Genomic DNA, 24,592 nt, shown 5'->3' with positions numbered 1-24,592 from the left:
AATAAATTATTGAGAGACATTTTGGTAATTTCGTAAGACTGTTCTTTTCACATTACATTTAGAAAACAATAAAGCATGAAGATATGGCACGGAAAAATTGCTTTTGGTAACTTGTAGTTATATATATGGTGTTTATACTTGCATTTCTTCTCATGTAAAAACAATTCAGATGCACATGTACTCGCACATATGAATGCTTTGATGTTATTTTTGATATTTATCAATTGTATGTGAACCACTTAGAATTACCAGGGTGTTTTTAATGAAATAGAGTCTAAAAGCAAAAATCTAAGCAGGCTATCCTCCTTCAAGAATAAATAAAGGAAAAAAAATATATATATATATCTACACAGCCACAAAATTGTTTCAATTCCAATTCTTAGATTGGAAATAATGAGTAACTTTTCTGTTTTAGACTTCTGGGGAAAGTCATTCCAGTTCCAGAATTCATGTTTTGAGAGAAAGAATTCCTATATTCACACTCTTTCAAACCAGTCAAAGGATTCTATATCTCCTTTAGTGCTGCATACATTATATTTAAATCTCTAGCAGGCCAGGAAAATGTCAGGGAAAGCAGCATCTGCTTCAATGCACAATGCCAATGAAGGTCCTAGATGTGTGTTTCTGAATGTATCTTACAGATCCCACTGAGCTTGATTTTAGAAAATAGTACTTCAAAGTTCAGAACATAGAAAAAAAAAAAAACTCCAATTCTTTGTAATGGTTTCTTTTTCAGAAGACTACATAATAAATGAATAACTCAGCCTAAGAGTCTGCATTTATGATCTGGCTGTGAGTAGGGTCAAAGCACTCTGTATAAATACTGGAAAATCTGGTTCTAATTAAAGCAGACTTCTCTCATAATGAGTCAATGTCCAGGTGGGCAACAGGCTTCCCACAAAGAATAATAGCTCCCAAACAGTGCAGACAACAGACCTCACTCACCTACCTGCTGCTCAGCAGTTTCTCTGACGGATCAATACAGAAACTGCAAGCCTGAACCAAAGTACAGCAGAATCAATACTACAAGGAGATCCCGTTTCAGTGGGGCAAACAGTAATGTCCAGCCTGCAGCATTACCTGGGCTGAGTGAAGAGTAATGACTGATAAAAACACTCTGTATCATTTAAATGTACGCTTTAGGGATTAAAAAAAAAAAAAGAAAAAAGCCTTCAGGAAATTTAAAACAATGCTGTGCCATCTGATCCTACTTCAGTTTTATGCTTTTAAATACAGCTGAGTATGCGTTTAAAGACACTGAAACTAATAATGATTCTGCTGGGTATCCATCTCCGAAACACAAACGGCTCAGAATCTATTAATTCTGCTGCAGTGGGGCTTGTGACTTGACAAAAGCAGCCTATGTTTTAAATCCTCTGCTTCGCAGGAAAGGCCAGCAATCCAGGCAGCGAGGCATTTGTCGATCAACATAACAACCGCCCCATCTAGCGCACCAGCCTCGCAGCAGCCTCGTCTCATCTGCGCATGCAGCTTCTCCCAGCAGCACGCCTTGAGATGGGAAGCTGAAACATTTGGATAGATATGTGTGGGCAGCAAGGGGTGTCACCAAGGGGGAGGTGCTGCAGGCGTAGCATCCTTTGCACTGATAAATCCAGGCATCCTCACAAAAGCCAAAAAGATTCGCTTCTCCAACTTTTTTTTTTTTCCATTTCCCTATTCCTACAGCAGGAAAGCTAGCTGTGTTGTTGGGCCTTGTGAAACTGGAAATAACCACAAGCAAAAGAAATAGAATATTCCATTTCCTTGTAGATCCTTTATAAAATAAAAAAATAAAAAAGTTTACCCATGAGTGAAACCCTTTTCAAGAAATTCTACAATCTAATGGATTAAAAATACCAGCCTGAAGAATGAAGGAGGCAGATTCAAAAGGCGGTTTGTTGGAAATAAAGAGGAAGAGGCAGATAAGAATCAAATTATTTTTCTAGGTTTTAAAAAAAAAAGTTATTTGCTCTGTTAGTGGACATAATGGTGGGATCACTAAAGAATCATCAAATAATTGAATGAAATAATGCTGTTCCTGTCGTGGTTCTTTCACGTTTTAAACCCTCTCCATTTTCCTTTGTTATCTGAGTCAGTACTTTTGTCCTCCCAGATTTTCCCAAACCCTTCCTAATCAACCCCACCACAATAAAAGCAGTAGCTGAATAGAGGGTGCTCAAGTCGAAGAAGAAGGGCCAGTGTGATCCTCAGTACCACTGCCAGAAGGAAGAGGTGGAAGTAGCCCACCCTTAGGCTAGGCGGAGATGAAGCCATGCCCTACTCTCAACCCCCAAGGAGACCCTCTGGCATGAAGCTATGCTGCCTGGATGTGTTTCTGCTCCTCAGGTGTACTTTCACAGGGGTTTTACAGAAGAAAAAGTAGAAATCGCTATATAACATCACCTACTTTGAAATGGTTACAGATGCTTTCCATTTGCTTCTTGTTTAATTTCCCTTAGAAAACAATCTCGCAGTACTTAGGATAGCATATTTATTTTGATAATTACTAAGCCTGTACAATCACAAAACGTATGATTAAGGACTGCAGTATTGAACTAAGTGCCACCTTGTCTTTGTAAAGCACTGCAAAGGGAATTTCCTGGGATAAAAGCTGCAGCAGTTTACTGCAGCCTGAGCCAAAGCCCTTTGAAGGCCATGGCAGCACTGCCAGCCACAAGCATACATGAATCAGGCCTCCAGAAACATCAGGATGACAAAGAAAGAATATTATCACTTAATTTGAAAATTAATTAAGAAAACAGAACAGTAGATTGCTATATCATAGAATCATAGAATTGCTCAGGTTGGAAAAGACCTTAAAGATCATTGAGTCCAACCACAACCTAACCATACTACCCTAACAGTCTTCCACTAAATCATGTCTCTGAGCACCACATCCAAACGCATTTTAAACACATCCAGGGATGGTGACTCAACCACCTCCCTGGGGAGCCTATTCCAGTGCTTAACAACCCTTTCTGTAAAGAAGTGTTTCCTGATATCCACCTAATCTTACCCTGGTGCAACTTGAGGCCATTTTCCCTCATCCTGTCACCTGTCATCAGTGAGAAGAGACCTTTCAGGTATTTGAAGAGAGCAATAAGGTCTCCTTTTCCCCAGACTAAACAGCCCCAGTTCCTTCAGTCGTTCCTCATAGGGTACATTCTCCAAGCCCTTCACAAGCCTTGTTGCCCTTCAACCCTCTTCTTCAGTGCTGCTACAGAAATTCCTAGGCTCAGAACAAAAAAATATCAGGAAATTACACTCTTTAGAGCACTGGCTAAGGAAGATACTCCATTAGAAGACAAGCATGGAATTTTGGTTTCCTGAAACACCGTGGTCTTTGCTGCAGGAGTCCTGAGCGTCAGCATGAATCACATGGACATCTGGCATCCACCAAATGCCAATGAAACAGGCTTTTTATTTCTCCTCAGTACAATTACTAATCTGGCCAAATAATGTTCATACTAATCCCATTTTGCCTCAAAACATGTAAATTTTTTGACATGACATTGCTGCAACAACTCTGTTTCAAGAAAATTAAGCTCCCATTAAAAATGGAGATTAGACCTGTTGGAAGGCATGCATACTTTGGTAGCTTTTATTGACATTTAAAAGGATCAGTATCAGAAAACATTTGCATGCATTTTTCAAACTCATATCCTTTTTATGTGCATAATCTGAAGTATCTAATCCTGAGTCAGATGCATATTTGCCATTTGCAGAAGTCCTTCTGGATTTTTTCCCCCAGTTGTTATGATAATCAATGTTTTTACAAAAGCTTTTTGAATCAAATGTCATTTGTTTCACGTGTGATAAGCACAGAGTTTAGTTTTCTGGCTTATTTTCATTATGGGGTGTATGTAATTGAGACAAATTCACCAGAGCAGAAGCATGGAGTTCCAATAAGCATCAGGTCACAATCAGTGTCTCCCTGGCATCACATCTTCAAAATTAATTTAGATGGCAGACAATGTTTAATTGATGGACTTCTCACTGTCTAAAATTCATCTAAATATCACGTAAATATTCTAAATATTCATCTAAGTTCATTGAAGTTTATGTTTATCTTAACCCTATGGTAAAGGAGCAACTCTTCAAAACACAGAGTAAGAATTTCCTTTGTTTTTCCACTTCACTTCTTTCATCTTGTTATCTGCTGTTTCTTGGCTGCTTCAGAATTCTTCCCATCTCACTTGCTCTCCTCTTCCTTTAAAGAGGCTGGAGAAGAGGATGCTTTACTACAGATGGAAGGACACTGATGTGGCTCTTCCATCCAGCCAAAATGTCTTCTTAACCTACAGTGCACTTGGCCAAAACACATGATAATAAAAACCAAACCAAAACACATCGCCAACTGCCCCCCCCCCCCACCCCCCCCCCCCCCCCAAATAAAAAAGAAAAAGCAGAAAAAAAATCCCCACAACTGCAAAAGACCCTGTTCTCTGCCACTGGTGAACTATTTTTTTTACACCTCTTTTAGTGTGCTTGCAGTTTTGCTTCAAGTGCCTCCAGCAGGGTGGTTTTCCCTGGCCCCCCACCCCAATAAATCTCACTCCCCTTTCCACACATCCCCTTCTATGCTTGCACTTTTCCAGCCTTGGCCTAGAACTAGGACAACCAGTATCTTCCTTACACACAGAGTTTACAAATTAATGCAATGATGTTGCAAAAGCTGTGTGCTCCACTGAGTTATTTTTACTTGACAGGAACTGATGATACCAGCCATAAGTGTGCTTCTTGCAATAGATGATTTCTAATTTTAATAAACGACAACTTCTCCAGCAAAGTACAAAAACATGCTGAACTGACAATATCATTACACAGTCTGCTTTGAACCATGTTAGAAGATACTGGCCTTTTTGCCTATAAATAGAGAGAAAAATGATTAATATGTGCATTTAATCTGATACTAAAAGCTCTTTTAGAGTTTAAAAACATTTGTCTGTAGTACTGTCCTAGAGAAAAACCTGATGTGCATGCACCCAGTGCTAAACAACCATACCACACAGAGAAACGGGTGCTGCTGTGAGCTGAAATCACCTACACAGTCGTATGTACATTAACTTGCTCAGTATGAGAAGACTGGACAAAACCCAAGTCAATTACTTAAATAAGAGGAAGTTCTGAAAAATAATGCATTAGTCCTTTGGAAATCTTTCCCCAAAATTATTTGTGCTATTTGCAAATAATAAAAAAATAACTTTTGTTTAATTCTCAACTTCCAAAGAATAAGACAAAATTCATAGCAGATGTGCCTCCAAAGACTTAAAGAGCTGGGTGGCAGCATATTTTCTGGTTTTGTTATTTGCTGAGATAAACATTATGTGAAATATCCATTTTGTTTCCAGCAAGACATTACAGAGACATAATCAGAACCCCAAAGTCAAATGGATGAAGAGAGATGCTGTGTCTCTGGGGAGCTGTAACTATCCCTCTCTGCTCACTCCAAAAAACATAGAGCTGAGAGTCTATTCAGAGAAACACTGTAAAACTACAACCCAAATAATGAAAGCAACATGCTCCATCCTTGGGGCTAGAGCTGTTAACATCATGTCTTGAACGTCCTCAGAACTGCCTCTCGTCCCCCATGGGTTACACTTGCTGCAGCTGTATAAGCAGAAGGGCATATTTCAAATCCAGCCACTCTGAGCTTGTCAAAACTGCCTTTAATCAGAAAACAAAATCAGAATTATATCTTGTAGACAGTGCCTGTTCATGCTGTGCTTTGGTAGCAGTCATTCTTCTTCAGATTAAAAAAAAACTCACTGTATCATCGGTGGTTTAAACCATTAACATTAGCTGTCAGCAGCAACACTGGGCAACAGTGAAAATAAATAAAAATAGCAATAAGGAAAGATGACTGCTAATTATCCTATCACTCACAAAGTTACAATATAGCTGCCACTGTTTGAACACAAAGAAGGCCTACAATTAGGACATATTCCACTGCAAATGTACCACAACCCCTTCTTTACTGTGCCTGCAGGTGATACAAGACAACATTTCAACACCAACTCTAGACAGTGCCTGTAATTTTCTTGAGTATTGTGTATATTAGTCACAGATGAATCTTAAAAGCTGTGATTCTCCCCCCAGAATGGAAAAAGAAAACATGCATACATCGGGGTGCCTTTGTTCAGCATGCTTTTAGGCCTTGGCTCCATGGAATACTGAGTGTCCTTCCAAGGATTTTTAATAACATAAGGATCATGCCAGAGTTCAGCCCTTTCCTGATCCTCACCACCAGGAAAAGCCCTGTATTAGAAAGGCCTCTTGTTTGTTTTTTAGCTGCCACGTTTGCGTGAAGAATTTTTTTTTCTTCCCAATGAATTCCTAAAATTGAATGAATCTCTGCTCAGCCTGTACAAACTCTGACCTCTATCTCCCTGTGTCAGACAAAAAAATAAGCATTTGTCTGCAGGTTCCTCACATCTCAGTCTCTGGAGTCAAAGACCCTCCAATATTTGGGAAGTACTGGAGTGCATCATGCTTGAATGGGTGGACCTCAACCTAGGAAACACACAGCCAGGCCTACCCAAGGTAGGTACCAGAATTGGTACCAAGGCTACCAATTAAATGCAAATGGGCTTAAGTTTAAGAGAAAGCTCTAGAATATTTAGATTCTTAATTAGATTAGCTTAATTAGAGTTCGTGCTCAGTGCCACATTTTCTGAAAAATAAGACAAATTACTGAAAATAAGATCCCCATTTCAATGAGAAGTCATGTAAATGCAGTGTTTCAGCATATGCCACCTGTGGTAGAATGCTTCCTCTTCCACATTTAACTCCCAGCCCCCAGCTATTTGGCAGTATATTTCTCTGAATACACCAGTGGTTTTAACACAAGAAATAACATTAAAAATAAGAAGGGAAACCCGAACCTTGACACAGACACATAGAAAAACAAGAGAGAAGAAGGGTTAGAAAAGCTTCTTAGCACCTAAAGAGGCAGTGGTTTAAGTTGCTTCTTAGCCACGTCTTATAAAGTACTATACAAGAGAGCAAGGCAGACTTGCAAAGTTTATTCGTGTTGAGTTAATAAGGGAATATATTAGAGTACTTGATATATACTCATATTAAAAGTATTCAATACTGATGAAAGTTGTTAACATTCTCTATTTCAGCCTTTCAAAGCTCGAAAATATTGCTAAGACTCAGAACAGCACTCAACATTCACGCAGTACAGTGCATTAGAAGACCAGTTCTTCATCAAAGCTGTGCTACAGGGACAACTCATCTCAGTTGACCACAGTGGGGAGTGTTGACTGCCTATAAACTCTGTGTGTTTCACATCAGTGATGCTTTCGACATGAACAAAAAGCAAGAGCATCTGTGGTGATGGTTCTTAAAACTGACAAATCCACAAAAAAATTAAAAAGTAATTGAGCTCGGAAGAAATCAGCATTTTCTCTTTTCTTCTGGATATTTTTCCTCTTGTACCATGTGATTTGTATGTGGAAAAAACTTCGACATCTGTTAAAAATAGCAAAATTCCAGGTAAAATGCTTGGTTAAAAAAAACTTTACAACTGAAGACATCTTTGCCTTCTGCTAGAAGGCAATAAATTGAGTGAGAATCACTACACGCTCAGAAGCAGAACCCATTCTGTTGTTAGCTAAAACTGAAATCCTACTGGATTGCTGGCACTGAAAACTTTCCTACTCCAAAAGTAAAAAGGAATAGAAATGTGAATTCTACACCAGTCTTCCAGAAATCTGACAGCCATCTCCAGCCCCTTGACCTTAAATGGTGTCCATCCCCCTGTCTGTGAAATAAAGGCCAGAACAGCAGGCTGGGGGAGGAGAAGAAATGGTGTATGATAACAGTGGATTGGATTGATGAAACATTTAGATTTGAAAAACAAATACTGTTAGGAACAAATTGCTTACATTCAAGAGTAAAAACTCTTCAGCCACTTTTTGATCAACTCACCCCAGCTTAAGACTCGAAGTTCAATCTGATACTAAATGGTTACTTGCTGGAAGCCACACATCAGCAGGAAGTGCTAAATGCCAAAGGGCCTTGAGAAACTAAACACGTGGTAGCAAAATGCTGAACAGATCACAGACTGAGCTACTGATCTGATGCTGCAAAAATATGCATTCAGTCATATGCTGCAAATGTTTGTAAACTAATTTCTACTTAGACAACAAACATTATTACCACACTCATAAAATACTTTTTTCCATCTTAAGTCAGAATGTTTGTTTGTAAAGATGCTGTACCAGAAACTGCATTACGTGTGTGATACGTAGTATACATACATGCTTTGCATTTTTAAATATTTGCCTTCCTTAATCTTAACTCTTTGACTGGGCTCATCTCAAGAATTTACTCCAATTATTCTGCAGGAGCTGGTGTGGAACAACGTCTTTTATGCCTGTACAAAACAACAGATTCTTCCTTGCATAATGCTGTAAAGAACTGTGTTAGAAATGGCAGGCCATGTTCTGGGGAACGATGCCTCCCTGCACGTCCATCAAATCTTGTAAACAACAACAGTTTTCAGACAGACTCAAACTTTTTCAATTTAAGCAAAATATTTTGTTATTTCTGCATTTTTCCCTCAGCCCACTTGGGAAACTTTAAGTTACTTGGCTAAGCATGTTTCAGATTTTTACAAAGAAGTAGATGCACCAATTGTGTAAGTATGTGTCAAGTTGCACATGATTTAGATTGCTTCCTGATAGTTTAAATTTTCAAAGTGAAGGGAAAATATAAACGTGGGTTTAGGGAAATGGCATGGCACAGTCATGGTTGTTGAGTTTAGTTTCTAAATCCACAGGAATTATGCTTTGTTTTAACTTTGTCTGTAGTTTTCTACCCTGAATCACCTGCCTTATCTTGCATCTGCCTTACCTTTTATTTGTTTTCAACAAGTCCAGATTGACAGGGATGGAAAATGATGTTTTCCTTTAACTCTTATATTTCTGTATTACATATCAAAACCAGCTGCTTTACTTGCTAGCATATTTCCACATCATGAGGCTGTGCCCCTCTCATCACCATGGGATGAATGAAAGACACAGTCTTTCTAACAGCCCTCCCAAAGCACATCTGATGTCTTCTTTGCAAACACTAAACTTGATTCCCATAGGCCTTAGTAGTACTCTTGCTTAGCATATATGGCCATAAGATTGAAGAAGCTGGAATCTGTATAGCTATTTTGGCAAATGTTCATACAAGAATGGAGAGAAGTACAGGAAAACATAAGCACTTTCCTACCTACTCTTCATTTATCTTTTTCCCAAATTCTATGCCCCCAGGAAGCCAAGTCAACATATACAATGATAATTATCCTTCCTCCTCACCCAGCATCAGCTGCTCTGATGCTCTGGTCACCACATGAACTCTTCCTCAATTCTCCACAGAGGGAGGTGACTTTAAGCCACCTTTTCACCCACTCTACTCTGCAGTTAGTAGGAGGTGTAATCCTAGCTGTGACTCATCATCATTTTGAATAAGTTAACCTGCAAAGAACCATTCTGACACAGAAAAAATTCTAGAGTAAACCTGGGATGTACAAGTTTTGAATTTTGACTGCCATTTCACTCAGCCTTTCACTGTTTGCATCTATGGTATGGTCTGATACAACTGTGAACTGCTGTCTGAATTCTCAGTTGTTGTTTTTTTTCCATCTGTCATCAGAAAAGCAGGAAAAAAGGATGAAAGGAATGGAAACAAGCATCTGGCCATCACCTCTAGAACTGAAAGGTGCACTTCATAGCAGTGGGACAGATTATCTGAAAGGTCTGCTTCACACACAGTACCTTAGATGGAATGGAGACATTGGGTTTTTTTGACTTCTGGTGCAAGAAGTTCCCTTTTCACAAAAAGGCACCCCGCCACAAACCTCAACATATTCTGAATAAAGTGCAAGACTCTTTGCTTCAGGCCCTACAGCAAAACCCACAACAAGAGAGCAAAGTGAAAACTGAGTATGTGGACATGCAGATAGAAAGTTGTCAGGGTGACACATTGGCTGTGCACCATGGCAGCAAGGGCCCAAGCTTTGAGGCTGTCACGAACTAAACCACAAGCAGCCGACACAAGCAGCAGCCTGTCCCCTGCTTCAGCCCTCCGCTGTCTGAGAGCTGCCCTCAGCCCCACACCACCAAACTTAGCTTGTGAATTATTTCTGGGGAAGCATGTGAACAGTACTCGCATTTCAAATGCAGTTCAAACCCTGCCTACACCAGGCAGATCAATAAACTCACCTAGATTCACCCACCCTTCACATGGTTTTTAAGTCTAATCACTCCATATGGAAGGCTGCTTAAGGGTACACCATCCAAGCAGTGGTCTTGGAGCAGCAATGATGCTGCTCTGAACTTTAGAATAACATTTTTCCTCCCCAGTCTCCTAAAGATGCTCTTACATAGCAGCCCTTTGTCAGGCAGAGTGTTCAAGTGACTCAGCTCTGCCTTTCACAAAGCCTATGAACTTGGATGAAATTACGTCTTTTCAGAGTATGAATCAAAAGCCAAAGTTGTGTCACCCTTCCTCGTGGTGAGGATCACCTTTTTCTCCCCAGCGTCTAATGAGAATTAGTGTCTGAAACTAAAGGCTAAGCCTGACACCACAACAGATGATGCGATGCAGCCCAGAGAGGGAAATTAAGTGATCTTCTACCACTGACTGTAAAAGAAAAGGCTTGCTTTAAGAAAAAGGGAAAAACAGAAAATATACTATTCTCACAAATTGGATCACAGCTGGTGAAGTGAGATCCTGCACACAGATACAAGGAAGTTGCTGCTCTCAGCAAAAGCTAGCAGCAGAGGAAGGAGAGGGGGTAAAAGAGCAAAGGGAGCACAAACACTGGGAAAATCTCATCAAACTCATTGTACTAAAGAGATATGTGCAGTACTGAACTGGAAAAGCAAACAGATGGGTTTTTCATGGTATTGTCAAAGATGCTTTTAGAAATGCTGTTCTGTTTTCCTTAGCCAGAAGGGTCTCTACAATTAGTGTCTCTTGACAGATGCTGCACTGAGAATGGCGAGTCAGGAGGTAGCAAAATGGCAGCACACTGTGCTAATGGGTAATGGGCTGGTAGGTACCAACCCATTGCTGGCGAAGCACGAGCAGACAAGTTGTCTTTTCAGCCAACCAACGTCAGAATCTGGAAAACGAAGGCAAATGAACAGCAGAAACTGCAACTTGTGACTTTCGAGCTGGAACTGAACCACTAGGAATGGGCAGCAAGCAAATTTTTTGCAGGTTATTTAAAGTTCAGGTTGTTCTTTTCTAAGTTCAGCAGCTGGAGCACGGGTAACATCTGATGCGAACGGCCTACTTCAAATTTGGCAGGTGGTACAGGCAAAGAGGTAGGAGCAAAAATATTCATAAGGCTTATACAGATCCCCTAAGTGCTTCACATTTCTGTCCCCATTATGCTTGCTCTCCAGGTTAGTGGGGGAATGAGAGAGGTTATTTTAATGGCATCTCTGTACCACCGTGTTAAAAATTAAACAGCTTTCAATCTTTAATGCGTGTTTTTCTTTTTAAAGGGGGAATCAACAGTTATGTGCCAGCATGTAAGTATTTTTGTTGTGCACTATGAGCAGCTGGAAAAAAATATGGGAAGCAGCAATTGGGAGGATATAGAATGAAAGAAATGATTTTTTAAAAATAATAAAAACCAGGAAACTTGTCATTTGCTGGCAAGAGGCACATCCTCAAAATTAAAATAAGAAAAAACCAAGTGAGGCAAAAAGGAGGCCTAAATTATCTATTTGAGAAACTGCAAATAACAACATATCTTTGGAAAAACTGTCATTTTATCTCCACTTGATTTGCTGTTCTCATATAATGCATCCAGTTCACTGCCAGCAGTCTTGAAAGTCAAGTTAATAACCAACATACTTTAACTTTGACACAGTCTCAGCCATGTCTTAACCTGGTCACAGCAGGATCACCACCGTGGTGGACATCTTGTACACAAATGAAGTTGTAGGGTGTCGTTCATTCACGCTGCACAATACATCTCACACCTAGAAGCAGTCCTTTCTAGTTCGATCACACCACTGGCACTTCCTCCCTCTCCAAGACCTAAATGTGCTTGAGTAGACCTTACAAGTAGACACAGAAAAATGTAAAGCAGAAAAAGATGTGTGGAAAATGGCACATAGGCTTCTTCTCATTGGTGCTCCACTGCAGACCCAACCATGCACCATGCTGCCCTGACTGCTGGCTTGACATGCACCATGCTGCCCTGGTGCTGGGGAACAGGAGGTCTCTGTGCTCTCTGAGGTGCTCTGCCTCACTCAGACACAGTTCCTGGTGCTGCTGGGGCTCACGGGCATCTCTATATGGGTGCATCCAGAACACCTGCATCACCAGGGATGTGTGCCTCCTGCCACCTTAGTCAATGGAGAAGTGCTGGTTTGCAGCCAGGCAAGCCAATGTTTCTAAAACGTGCTCAGCAGCACAAACACCAGAATTTCATGTTCCTTAATATCTAACCTCAGAAAACAGCCTGAGTGAAGAGCAGCCTCATCCAAGCACGTATTTATTTCACTTTGGCCACTTTCAGTCGGCCACACTGCAAGCTCAGGTCCTCGCTTCCTCTCCTTTACAGAGCAGCGTTGTTCTGCACACCGCAGGAAGCCTACTTTGGGACTACTCCCAGCCCAAAGCATCCCGCGTGCGATGCAGGGTTAACTCCTTCAGGAGGAGCACCGCTTCGCCCCACCTGTTAAGGCAGTTCGGGAACGGGATACCCCTTCCCGAAGCCCCCAGCCCGGCTCATCAGGCTCTGCGAGGGCTGAGCCGCCTCTCCCCGCTCCCTCTTCTCCCCGCACCCCGTTACCTGAGCCCCCCACGCCGGAGCGGATCAGGCAGCTCCTGCGGGAGGAGGAGAAGGAGGAGATGTCGCTCTGGGAGCGGCCGCGAGGGCCGGGCAACGGCCAGGCGGGCAGCGGTGCCTCCGCCATCGGGGAGCCGAGGGAGGGAGAGCCCCGAGAGGGAGGGAAAGTTTGCGGAGGAAGAGCCGCCCCTCCGCTCCGACCGCCCCGACGCGGGGCCGTCCCGCTAGGAGGACGGTGGGGACTTGGGCATCCAGGAAACCCCGCACCCCATCCATCTTTCCCTCCGCACCCCCCGAGAGCTGCAAACCCAAACTCCGTAGTTTCGTTTTGTTTTGCCGGGCGCTTGCAGACTCTCCTTCAGGGCCAGGTTTGCCCCACATCGCACAGGCACTACGTTCCCCTGATCAGAAAGTTTTCTACCAAGTCACAGGAGCTAGTCCTAAGTTTCTCACTGAATCCCATAGAGTGCGTTTCGTTATAATTGAACTTTACAGCTCACAGATGTGCTGAGGGCCCTTTCTCTCACTGGAGATGGCAGCAGCTGTGCATGAGCAGGCCGGCTGGTGGCAGTTTCTGAACCACTCTAAGCCTTAATTGGAAGTGTACTCCTGACATCTATTTACTGAACTGCTTCTTTACTGTTCTTTCTTTCTTTCTCTCTTTCTCCCTTTCTCTCTTTCTTCTGTTAATTGAAAGCATGTGAGAAAGGTCATTAAGCAAACTGCACATTTCGTGCTGCGGATCTCACCTACACTGGTGGGCTTTGGGTGAGACCCTGGAGCTTTCCTCGTGTTGTTTTTCCTTCAAAGCACTGAAAGTCACAGAGCAGCTCTAGCTTGGGTATGCTGTAAAGAATGAGAACCTACTTCAAAACTCCCCCGTTAAGGGGCTGCTCGGTTCTGCAGTCCCTTGGTGGCAGCAGCCGTCAAAAAGAAAAGTCGCAGAACATGAGGAAATCCAAAGATAAACCAGAGCAGATACAGCAGCAAGAGGTCAAAAGTGCTGAGGAGCTCCTGCTGAGATGTGAAGGGACATGGGAAGAAATGAAGGTCAGTGTAGATGCAGAGAAAGCAGGTCAGCGCTGGGCAAAAGGCAGAAGCAGGGAAAGGCAAAAGAAAGAAATAACGAAGGGCTCCTATTCTCGACATCAAAGTTTATTTGTAAATTAGAGCAACGTGGGCAGTCTACCAGAAAAAAAAATAATGATATCATGGAAGTCAGAATGTTTTTTATCAGGCTGTAACTTACACCCATCGGGGCACGTAACTAAAAATGTAAAAAGTCTCTCCCCAAAACCTGCCAGGCTGCTCCTTCCCCGGAGCAGGAGCCGCAGGGCACCGGGACGAGCGAGGCGGGGCGGCCTCGGCCCCTCGTACGGCCCGGCCTTCGGACAACAGCTCCCGCCCCCGGCCCCGCCTCGCTCCGGCCCCCGCCTACCGCCATGTCGGGCCTGCTGCAGCCGGCGTTGCTGCTGCTGCTGGCGCTACCGGGGCTACTGGGCGGGCGGCACCGCTACGAGCCCACCTGGGCCTCGCTAGACGCCCGTCCGCTGCCCACCTGGTTTGACGAGGCCAAGTTCGGCGTCTTCATCCACTGGGGCGTGTTCGCGGTGCCCAGCTTCGGCAGCGAGTGGTTCTGGTGAGCTGCCGCCTCGCCTGCTGCCCGCCGGGCGCGGAGGGAAGGGGCGGCCCGCTTAGCGGGGCGAGCGGGGCTGGAGGCCGGTGTGGTTTTCTGCGAGCTTTGCGAGAGAGGTGGAGGAGCGGCAGGAGGCGGCCGAGGTGCCGCGGTGAAGGGACGGGCGCCGCAGCGCAATGAGGGCAGCTGTGGCAGAGGGCTACGAGCAGCCCAGCGCTTCCCTTGCCTGGCGCTGCTTTGTTTGCCTTCGTGCTGCTCGCGGTGGTTTTCTTCCCTCGTTGTCACTTTCATGAAGAAGTGCATTCCACTTAACTTCAGTCTCAGCGCCTTCAAATCCATTTAGTTCGAGCCTTTGGTCCGCTGGGTGTAGCCGTCTGGTGTGCAGTTTCCTTCTAAGTCACGCTATGAGGTGTGGAGGTAAACAGCAGCTCTTCGCCATGGTGTAGCTTAAAAGCAATCTTCATAAAGCAAGCTGACGTCAATATCAGCAAACCACTGTTTAATGAAGGCAATATTTGGCCTATTCCTCTCAGAGTTGCATATAAGGGTATCTGCAGTTCTTGCTGCATACTCCATTTGCTGAGTAATGACTTTCTGCTAGAGAAAAAAAGGCTAGGTTCTGTTCAGGCCTCTCTCACAGGAAGGTTCATACACGCGTTCACGCTCAAACATCCTGTTTTTTCTTCTTGTTTTTCTAAAAAGGTCTGAAAGCAATCTGATGCAGTGGATGACTGTCTCCATCTCTGCCTCCCTCCCTTAGGCTCATCCCGGTGAGGAGCCCTGCAGGACCTCCTGGTGCAGAGCACACTCAGGTGGCCCAGGTCCCTGCCCATGGCCTCAGGGCAAGGCCACAGACCCTGGTGCCGCCTAGGTGCCTCCTTCCCTGTAGGGCTGTACAGCCTTGGGCAGTAGAGCTCTGAAACTCAGTCCTGTGAGAGCAGAAAGGCTCATGTTGTTACCAAGCTGTGTGACAAAGGAAGGACGTTACTCCTTTATTTGTGCAGCTACATCCTTAAAAACCAGTTTGTTCGGTTTTGTTTTCAGGCTCTTTCAAGAAGGAAGATAACCTTGGCCTCTTTCTTTTATTTTTTTTATATGTTTTGCCACTGGCTCCCAGAGACTGTATCAGCCTACGCTGAAGTCTCTTTGGGAAAGTCACAGTAAGATCCATGCAGCTTCTGTGGTGGTACAGAGCTCAGCTTAGAGACTGGCTCAAGATGGGAGAGAGAAACGCATCTCAGATATTCCAATTCTGCTGTTCATTGCTTCTACTTTCAAACTCTGTTCATTTATGCCTAAATTTGCCAACAGGATTTTGCTACCTGGCTTTGTTTATGTGAAGGTGAAAGCTTTCAGATCCTTTCTCCCCAGCAGTTATAGAAGGCCTCTAGCAATAAGGCTTGATGTTGCATGCTGTATCTGGAGTTCCTCTTTCATTTCTAGGGAGGGGAGAGGTGGGGCAGACGGAAGACACATAGTGCTGTATTGGCCATTTTTGTTCTCTGCTCATGGTGAGGGTGAGGCCAGAGCAGCTCTGTGGCCTCACTGTGGGCTGGAGTGATTGGAGCAATAGCATTGACTTCACAAATGAAATCCTGGGACCTTTCTAAAGTGGAGCCAGTGGAAGAAGTGCAGCATGGGGAAAGGACAGATAGAAAGAAGCCTTTAATTATTAATGCTGTTATGTTCTGAAGCAGTTTTATGTGGCTGCCTGTATCACGTGCATCCAGTTCTTGTGCCTCTCAGTGTGAATGCAGATAGGAACTAATGATTTCAGTAATCTGTTGTCTAAAAACACACCAGCAGACATGGTTTTGATCTGTATTTTGTAGGTGGTACTGGCAGAAGGAAAAGAGGGAGCCCTATGTGAAATTTATGAAGGCAAATTACCCACCTGGGTTCAGTTATGAAGATTTTGGGCCACTGTTTACAGCAGAGTTCTTTGATCCTAACCAGTGGGCAGATATTCTGAAGGCTTCAGGTGCAAAATATGTTGTCTTAACTTCAAAACATCATGAAGGTAAGCAGAAGGGTTCTGAATGTTAGAAGCTGTTGTGTTTTTTAACTGAAGGAATGACTTTCCTGCCTGCTAAGAGAAAGGCAGAGATGACACAACTACTTGCCCCAACCCAGTCAGTAAGTTAAAATGTGCTGGCATTTTCCTGACTCTTGCACAAAAGCTATGCTCATGAAACTCACATAGAGGGAAGAATAGATTGTGCCATGGTTTTTTTCTTCTATGTAAGACAGCCTGCAGTGGTGGGGGCAACTGAACTTCCAGCAGCAGCTGGGTTTATTTCTGATTGTTGTGTAATATATTGCTCAAGGAACCACAAAGTGAATGCTGTGCTGTTTTGTCTATGGAGAGCTGCTCTGAACTGGCAGTTGCCTGGAGATTTCTCCAGGGAATTTAGCAATATGTTCCAAGAGCAAAGAAAAGGGCACGGCTGGGAGGAAACCTAGTAGCAAAGTATAGAATATCAGGAAGCAATATGACAATGCCAGTCAGCACTGTTGGTGTTCAGGGAGATGTTGGCTTGAAACTTGCAACTTTAACGAGTAACTACTTGTGAAATTTAATCCCATCTCTGACACACTCAAAACTCTGATTCTGTGGTGTAATTTCCACTGACTTAAAAACAAAACAAACAAACAAACAACCCAAAATCTTTGTCTAGTCGATACAATTACATGTATCCAGTTCACAATTAGGCAATGAGTGTGAAGCAGTTTGAAGGTGAGAGTGGGGCCCCTCTGGCCATGGTTTAAATCTGCAGCGTGGTAGTGCCTACAGTGCTTGAGCTGAGTTGCTGGATGTCTGAGAGGTGAGGATGTTTAATGCTGATGTTTTAAAAGCTGCTTCAGGAGTTTTTGCACTCTGCTTATGCACGTGTACTGAGTTGCTGATTGAGCTGTTAATGAATGATAAGACAAATGAACAGTGAACATTTCCATGAGATGTGAACAAAAGGGAGGAGAGTAGTCTGAATGCAAATGATGTCTCCGTTGCAGAATACACAAGCTAATGTTTCATCTTCCAACTGCTGAATATATATTCAGAATTCATATTTACTACATTCAGTAAAAATCTAATGTGTCAAAAAGTTTCTGTATCCTTGGTTAATTTCGTATGGGCATTTGAATGAACAACTGGAGGAGAATCAAATGATTATCAGAACAAGAACACTGAATGCTTATATTTTTCTATCTGAATGTTTATCTCTACAGATATTTATGTATATGTATAAATGGTTACACATTTAATGATTATTTTGATATATTTTTTTCTTTTGCAATACACTTGCATAGTAGAACCACGATGTTCTGCTGCTTTTCTTTCTTAACTTTTAATTTTTCTCTTTTCAGGCTTTACTTTGTGGGGGTCCAAATATTCTTGGAACTGGAACGCTGTCGATGTGGGACCAAAGCGAGATCTTGTGGCTGAACTAGAAACATCTGTTAGAAACAGAACTGACTTGCGTTTTGGTTTATATCACTCCCTGTTTGAATGGTTTAATCCTCTCTTCCTCGAGGATGCGACCAATGTCTTCAAGACACAAAAGTTTCCAACCAGTAAATCATTACCAGAACTCTATGAAATTGTGACCAAGTACCAACCAGAAATAGTTTGGTCTGATGGGGATGGAAATGCACCAGATACTTACTGGAACAGCACTGGTTTTCTAGCTTGGCTGTATAATGACAGGTGTATCATGATGCTATTTTAGCTCCTAATCTGGAATTCTGTTGTCTAGTTTGTCTCCTTCTGTATCATTTGTGGAACTTTTTACCTCCACTTACGGGGACTTAGCTAAATCTTAATTTACCTGATGTATAGCGTGCCAGTAATCCAGGTCTTACCTAAAACTACTGAAGCTTGTTTTAGACTCTTTCATATTTATTTAACCATGCTTGCACATTCATCAGTTAAGATGGCAATGATTATTCTACTTAATCATTTTTCTTTAGCGTTGTCTATTGCATGGGCAAATAAGATAGCAAGATAATTTGAGTACAGAGGTGCGTTGTTGTCATCACAGACTGAACGTTTGGCAGCAGATGTGAAGTGCACACTGCCTTCTGGCAAGACTCCTGTGAAAGGCTGCAGCATATTTCCCTAAGAACTGGGTTCCTGAAATAGCACTTAATCTACTTGCAGTAGTACCGAAGTCATCCTAAATGTTAATTTCTGGGAGGGCTGTACAGGAGGTGAGGGGGATTACATTGGCTCTGAGTGTAATGGCTAGAATTAAAATCCTAAACATACAATTTCTTTGTTTCCAGTCCAGTTCGGGACACAGTGGTGACCAATGACCGCTGGGGAGTGGGCAGCATCTGTAAGCATGGTGGCTTCTACACATGCAGTGACCGGTACAACCCAGGACACCTTCTGCCTCACAAGTGGGAGAACTGCATGACTATTGACAAGAGGTCATGGGGCTACAGGAGGAACGCAAATCTTGAAGATTACTTGACAATTGAGGACTTGGTGAAGGTACAGCGGGACAAAGGGAATGTCTGCAACTCCTGGTTAATGTATTAATTTTATAGAAAATACTGTGAGGAATGTCATCTAGTAAAAACTCATACAGTTTCTTAGCAGTGAATTTCCTCTGTGAGTAACCAAAGACTCATCTGTATGATTGTTTTTCTGGTAACTGTACTTCTGAGTTGAGAAGAAGCAAACAGCTGTAGTTTCACAGGGACTCTTGCTTGAAGGCTGTGTCTTTTTTCCCCCTTCTTCTTAACTTTGTAAGGTAATACTGTTTCAGTTAGCAGCGAGAAACTTTCCTTTTGCTCCATTTCATACTTAAAAAAGGGAAAGAAAAAAAGACACTTGTGCTACAGGCATACAGATAAACATGAGCAAATACAGATAGCCAGTGTTAAAACACTGATTCCATTTGCTAGTCTAAAATATTTAAAAAAAAGATTGGAAGCTTAGGACACTGAATGATAAGAAGTCTTGTCTTTGAGATAAAATGTGTTCAATTACAAAATTCAGCTACTGAAGAGGAAGATTGTTGTTGCTTAATCCATGTCCTTTGTATTGTCCTTGCAAAAGACAATTTCAAATTGAAGCAATCTCTCTTCAGAGGAGCTGGTTTTAATTCATTCAGTAGTTTATCTCCAGCTGTTTGTTCCTCAGACTCCAGAGTCTCAGCCTGTGATCTCTGGAGGGCAGTGTGGATGGGAACACAGATGCATCATGGACTCTCTAGAACAATCATCAGCTTGTTTGCCAATTGTCAAGTTCACAATATGGCATTAATGTAGACTCTTGATGCCAGAGCATGTAATCTCAGGGGCTGAGCTAAAAGACAATGTCATTAATACGTTTTACCTCTTTTTCTTTAAGATCCTCTGTGGATTAATAGGTCTAGTAAAGGCTGTGTTCCATGATGAATGAACCCTTTGAAAATCTAGATTAAATATAGGATTTCTTTTTTTCTGCTGATTCAATCTTCCATTCTCTTTTGAATTCCAACCTCTTCCATCCCGCTCTTTCTATAGTAGGAACATTTTCTTTGATTCTCAGTCTGTACACTGCATGTTACAGAAACACACAGTGTGAATTTTGTGGGCACTAAGGTCTATGACTGTGATGAATAAATCATACGAATGAATGCCCATTCTATCACTGGCTTCACTTAAAAAAGGAGGAATACATGGGAGATACTAATGGTACCCTTAGAGATGAGATTTATTCTTTGCTACATAAATTATTAAAACTGCTTCATTTTCTTCTGCATATTTTATGAAAACTGTACTAAATATCTAAAGCTTCATGGTGTTTTAGAGATGTGGCCATAAAATAGAGAAAACATTGCTTTTCCCAGCTTCAGTAAAAATGAAGTGGCATCTGCTAGCCCTTTTCATGCAGAAAAATAATCCTGTAAGTGTTCTACTGGGAAATCTCTTGCGAAATTCCAGCAGAAGTTGAAATTTAAAAAAAAAAAAAGTAGGATCTGATCCTAATAGAGTCAGTCAGATGTATTGGTGTGAAAAAGTATTTTTGGATATTTTGTGCCACGCAAACTGACAGTGGAGCTTTTGTTTTATGGGAGCTTAAATTTTGCATTGGTTGTTGGGATGTTGGACCTCCAGAGTCTGAACTTGCACTAACTAGTCCAGTCCATCATTCCGAAGCAACGTACCAGGCTGTAGTAAGAACTTCAAATATATAATTCCATTAATCGTGACCGCTGTTCTGTCTATGTGTTTAAAAACATTTCAGCAACTTGTAGAAACAGTGTCTTGTGGAGGAAACCTCCTGATGAATATCGGGCCCACTCACGATGGCCGCGTCGCTGCTATCTTTGAGGAACGCCTGCGGCAAATGGGTGCTTGGCTGAAAGTCAATGGAGAAGCCATCTATGGAACGAAACCGTGGAGAGCACAGAACGACACGGTCACACCACAAGTGTGGTAAGGCGTAAAGCTGTAGAGGTTTTAACATTTAAAATTTTAATTTTAAAATTCTTGAGGCTTCATACTGCAGAAATCATCAGCTTGTTCTGAAGAAATGAACCCTTTTGTTAATTTAAGAAATTGTGCGTGGAAGCGTGTCTAAGAATGCAGACAGTGCGTGTCAGAGAATGTAGCTCCAGGATGATGCTAGAGCTGAAGGAAGGTTGCAGGAGTTTCTTTAGTGGTTCTGAGTGGAATTGGCAACAGAAACAATAAACAAAATCCAGAAATACAGAATCATAGAATCACCAAGGTTGGAAAAGACCTAAAAGATCATCCAGTCCAACCGTTCACCTATTACCAATAGCTCCCACTAAAACTGCTACAAAGTCTATATAGTACAAATCTATACAATAGGAATCTTGGTGTTGCTCTTTAGAGATAAAGGGGAGAGAAAGAAACTAGGGATCTAATGTATTTTGTATTTCTGTGCGTTTTTACCTTTAAAAAGGAAGATGTTAGCAGTTGCTTGGTCAGTAAATTCAGCCAGCCTATGAACTCTGCTCTGCTTTTGTGCCTCACTGCTGCTGTAACTCCATAACAGTCCATCAGGCTTTTGGTCTCAGCCACTTCTCTGCCTCACTGGGCTTTGTTTAACTCCTGCTCCAGTTAAGATTTGGCCATGTGGCTGTAGCCTTGAAACTGCTGACTGTTGAATAAAATTGCTTCTGAGGATAAAAAAATGTAATTACAATGAAGTAAGGTGGGAGAAATACTTCAGATGAATGCTCAAGATTTCCAGTGACATAATGTCGATAGATAAGTTGGCTATCAAGAAAAAATTCTTCACCAAGATAACGTCTGCTATAATTTGGTTTTTAAAAAATTAACTATGCAAGGTGGAAGATGTACAGTTCCACATGATCCTAGTAAGTCTTTCAGTGTAATGCCTCTATGTTTCCATATAAATGTGAATTTTCTCTGAATGTAACCCATAATTATCTGTTACAGGTTTCCCCTACCCACCAAAATCCTCATTCTTACATGACAAAGCAGCAGTTGTCATCTGCTTGCTTAAGTTACTGCAGATGTTTACCTCTACTTTCAGTTTATTGTTAATCTGTGTTACCTCTAATTGGTCAGAATGTATTTTCAAGGAATAGTACTTTGAGAAAGGGGATTGATTTTATGAAATGAAGGCTATGCATCTGAAAATGTAATCAGTGCTAACTTTTCATATTAGTTCTTTTCCAGTCTTTCCAGAAAGTGTGATGTATACTGCTCCAGAAAATTTACAGGGAAAGACTGACATGTTTCTGCTTCCCATTTCCATCCAGGTACACGTTCAGACCAAAGGAAGGCAAAGTAAATGCCATCTTCCTTAACTGGCCAAACTCTGGGATTCTGGAACTTGGTGAGCCACAGGCAAGGCTTGCAGAAACACAGGTAAGAAGACACTTCTTGCTTCCCCCTGTAGAACAGTGAGGTTTATAACATGTAACACAAGAAATGAACATAGTCTGAAGGTACATGGAAAACATATCTAGTATCTGTTGTGTTCCATCTATGTTTATTTTATTTTCTGGCATCTTTGGGAATGTGTAACTGTTAGGATAGAGTAGTGTGGAAGAGACCCAGCAGAATATTAGTTTTCATTCTGGGACCTTACTTGTCATAGACCTCCTACTGGTATGTTTCTTATCAAGGTTAATGCTAAATTGCTGGTGGGATACATTTTAGCTTTCAAACTGAGGATCCTAAAAAGAGGCCAAATAGCAGGAAAACAACTATGCCACCTCACCTCTTTCCACTGTAGATTCTACCCCAGGATGTCCTTTATGATCAATATCCATCTTTATGATACTATGATGCACACAAAGGTTTTAGATGTCCAGGGACACAACAGTGACTCTATATGTAACTCTATATGACCCTAGATATACAGTGGTCATAAATTAAGGACATCGATACCACAACTCCATTAGCAAGTACCCAGACCCAACAGAGGCAGAATTACACAGCAGAACACTTGGTGCTCACATCTTAATATCCACATTATGTGCACTTAAGGGGCTTGCTTTGAGTTAGCTCTGTTCTGGTCTCATCACCACATGCTCACTAGCTGCTGAAATGCATTTGTGTTCCTGGACTCAGTCCCCTGATCACAGAATCACAGAATGGCCAGAGGTGGAAGGGACCTCAAGGATTGTGAATCTCCAATCCCCCAGCCACATGCAGGCCACCAACCTCCCCATTTAATACTGGACCAGGCTGCCCAGGGCCCCATCCCTTGAACACCTCCAGGGACAGGGCATCCACAACCTCTCTGGGCAGCCTGTTCCAGCACCTCACCACTCACTCTGCAAAGAACTTGAGTAAAAACATACAAGGCCCTGGCTTAGTTTCAACTGAAAAGAATCTAACTGATAATGAAACAGGTCTGTGATATGGCAAAAAAACTTTAAAAGTACCATCTAAATATTATGTAAAATGCAAATGTAAACGCACCTTGAATTTAAAAGAAGCATCTGGACTATCTGTGAGCAGGAGAAACATTCCTTAGGGGTAGAGACTGATTATTTTTTTTTTTTCAGTCGTTCCCTTACACTGTCCCATTGTTCTCAACGTTTCATACAAGCTGGCAAACAAGTGTCCACAAAAGATTTATGTGCTCTTACTAGGGAGGAGCTCTTTAGATCAGCTTTGTTCTGAGTTACCTGTCTGTACTCTGTAAAAGCTGATGCTTATTCAAAACTACAAGGTCTACCACAAGGAAAGAGGCATTTCGTAAACAGGTGATACTAACATCACTGCTGTGGTACCTGATTCCTACTTAGACCCAGATCCTATCCCAGAGATTTCTGACATGTTTACAGACCTTTTATAGACTTAAGAAGGTCTCAGATTTAGACACAATCTCACTAGCTTTATTACTGACATGTCTGCTTAGCAAGTACTTCTCCCATTACCTTTATTCTTATTATTTACTCGGTTGATAAGTGGCATTTAAGAATAAATGGGTAGTAGAATGGGAAGAACTTTTCCTTTATTGAATATGCAATTATATGCATTCAAAAACACGTTGCTCTAATTTTACTGTTTCAATTTCAGGTGAAGTTGGTTGGCTACAAGGAACCACTGAAATGGGTTGCAATGGGAGAAAAGGGAATTGTCGTAGCTCTACCTCAATTAACTCTGAAGCAATTGCCATGTCAGTGGGGCTGGACCTTGCAACTGACTGATGTAGACTGAGCCATACACTGGAGCCTTGGGTAGTACAGAAGTTACATTGTTGGCGTTCTTTCTTCCTGCCCAGTTTCTCATCATTGGCTTTGAACTACTACTTGACTGAGAAACATCTACTTTTTTTTTTTTATTTTGAAAGACAGTTATACAAGATGGAACGAAATGAACCTCATATGAAATCTAATTACTTACCTATCTATTGTACAGCTAGTTTCTCTGAGTTTGTGTGAATAACTGAGCCTTTATCTTGACCTTTTCGCTTTTTTTAGTCTGTTTCTTGGCAGTTATGTGAAAAGGGGCAGTAGATTATTATTTTTTTTTTAAAGCCCTGAGAAAGAACAAGCTCATGGTCAACAGGTCAGACAACTGTGCATAAAAGTTGTATACTTTCAGTGCAAGAAAACCGAGAGTTTTATGGAAATATTGTAAAAGAAAAAAAAATAATGCATATATATAAGCCTTAAAAGAATGAACTTTCCAGTTGTGTG

The 24,592-nt window shown here is 42.0% G+C and overlaps 2 protein-coding genes across 3 annotated transcripts in view; one reads left to right on the top strand and one right to left on the bottom strand.

Moving 5' to 3' along the window:
- The window catches only part of PHACTR2 (phosphatase and actin regulator 2), a 125,879-nt gene extending 112,906 nt beyond the window's left edge, over positions 1 to 12,973 (bottom strand). For both annotated transcript variants that reach the window (XM_048937204.1, XM_048937208.1), the window contains exon 1: positions 12,815 to 12,973. In XM_048937204.1, coding sequence (XP_048793161.1) covers positions 12,815 to 12,938 — 124 coding nt within the window. In that variant the 5' untranslated portion in view covers positions 12,939 to 12,973. The remainder of the gene's footprint in view (positions 1 to 12,814) is intronic.
- A 1,240-nt stretch (positions 12,974 to 14,213) lies between these two features.
- Positions 14,214 to 24,548, top strand: FUCA2 (alpha-L-fucosidase 2). Its single transcript, XM_048934927.1, has 7 exons — positions 14,214 to 14,450; positions 16,280 to 16,467; positions 17,814 to 18,153; positions 18,732 to 18,942; positions 20,686 to 20,876; positions 22,196 to 22,304; positions 23,970 to 24,548. Exons 1-7 carry the CDS (start codon positions 14,254 to 14,256, stop codon positions 24,108 to 24,110), a joined length of 1,377 nt encoding a protein of 458 aa, XP_048790884.1. The 5' UTR covers positions 14,214 to 14,253; the 3' UTR covers positions 24,111 to 24,548.
- The last annotated feature ends 44 nt before the right edge of the window (positions 24,549 to 24,592 follow it).

The sequence above is a fragment of the Lagopus muta genome, chromosome 2, assembly GCF_023343835.1.
Source record: "Lagopus muta isolate bLagMut1 chromosome 2, bLagMut1 primary, whole genome shotgun sequence".
In the NCBI taxonomy this organism is placed as follows: Eukaryota; Metazoa; Chordata; class Aves; order Galliformes; family Phasianidae; genus Lagopus; species Lagopus muta.
Note: the sequence above shows the minus strand (reverse complement) of the source record. Positions and strands in the feature narration are given on the sequence as shown.

Excerpts from the sequence above, each read along its gene's own strand:
- FUCA2 (XM_048934927.1), top strand. The coding sequence starts at position 14,254 with ATGTCGGGCCTGCTGCAGCCGGCGTTGCTGCTGCTGCTGGCGCTACCG. Across the intron at positions 18,154-18,731 it reads GCTTGGCTGTATAATGACAG|TCCAGTTCGGGACACAGTGG; the intron begins GTGTATCATGAT and ends CTTTGTTTCCAG. Across the intron at positions 20,877-22,195 it reads ACGGTCACACCACAAGTGTG|GTACACGTTCAGACCAAAGG; the intron begins GTAAGGCGTAAA and ends ATTTCCATCCAG.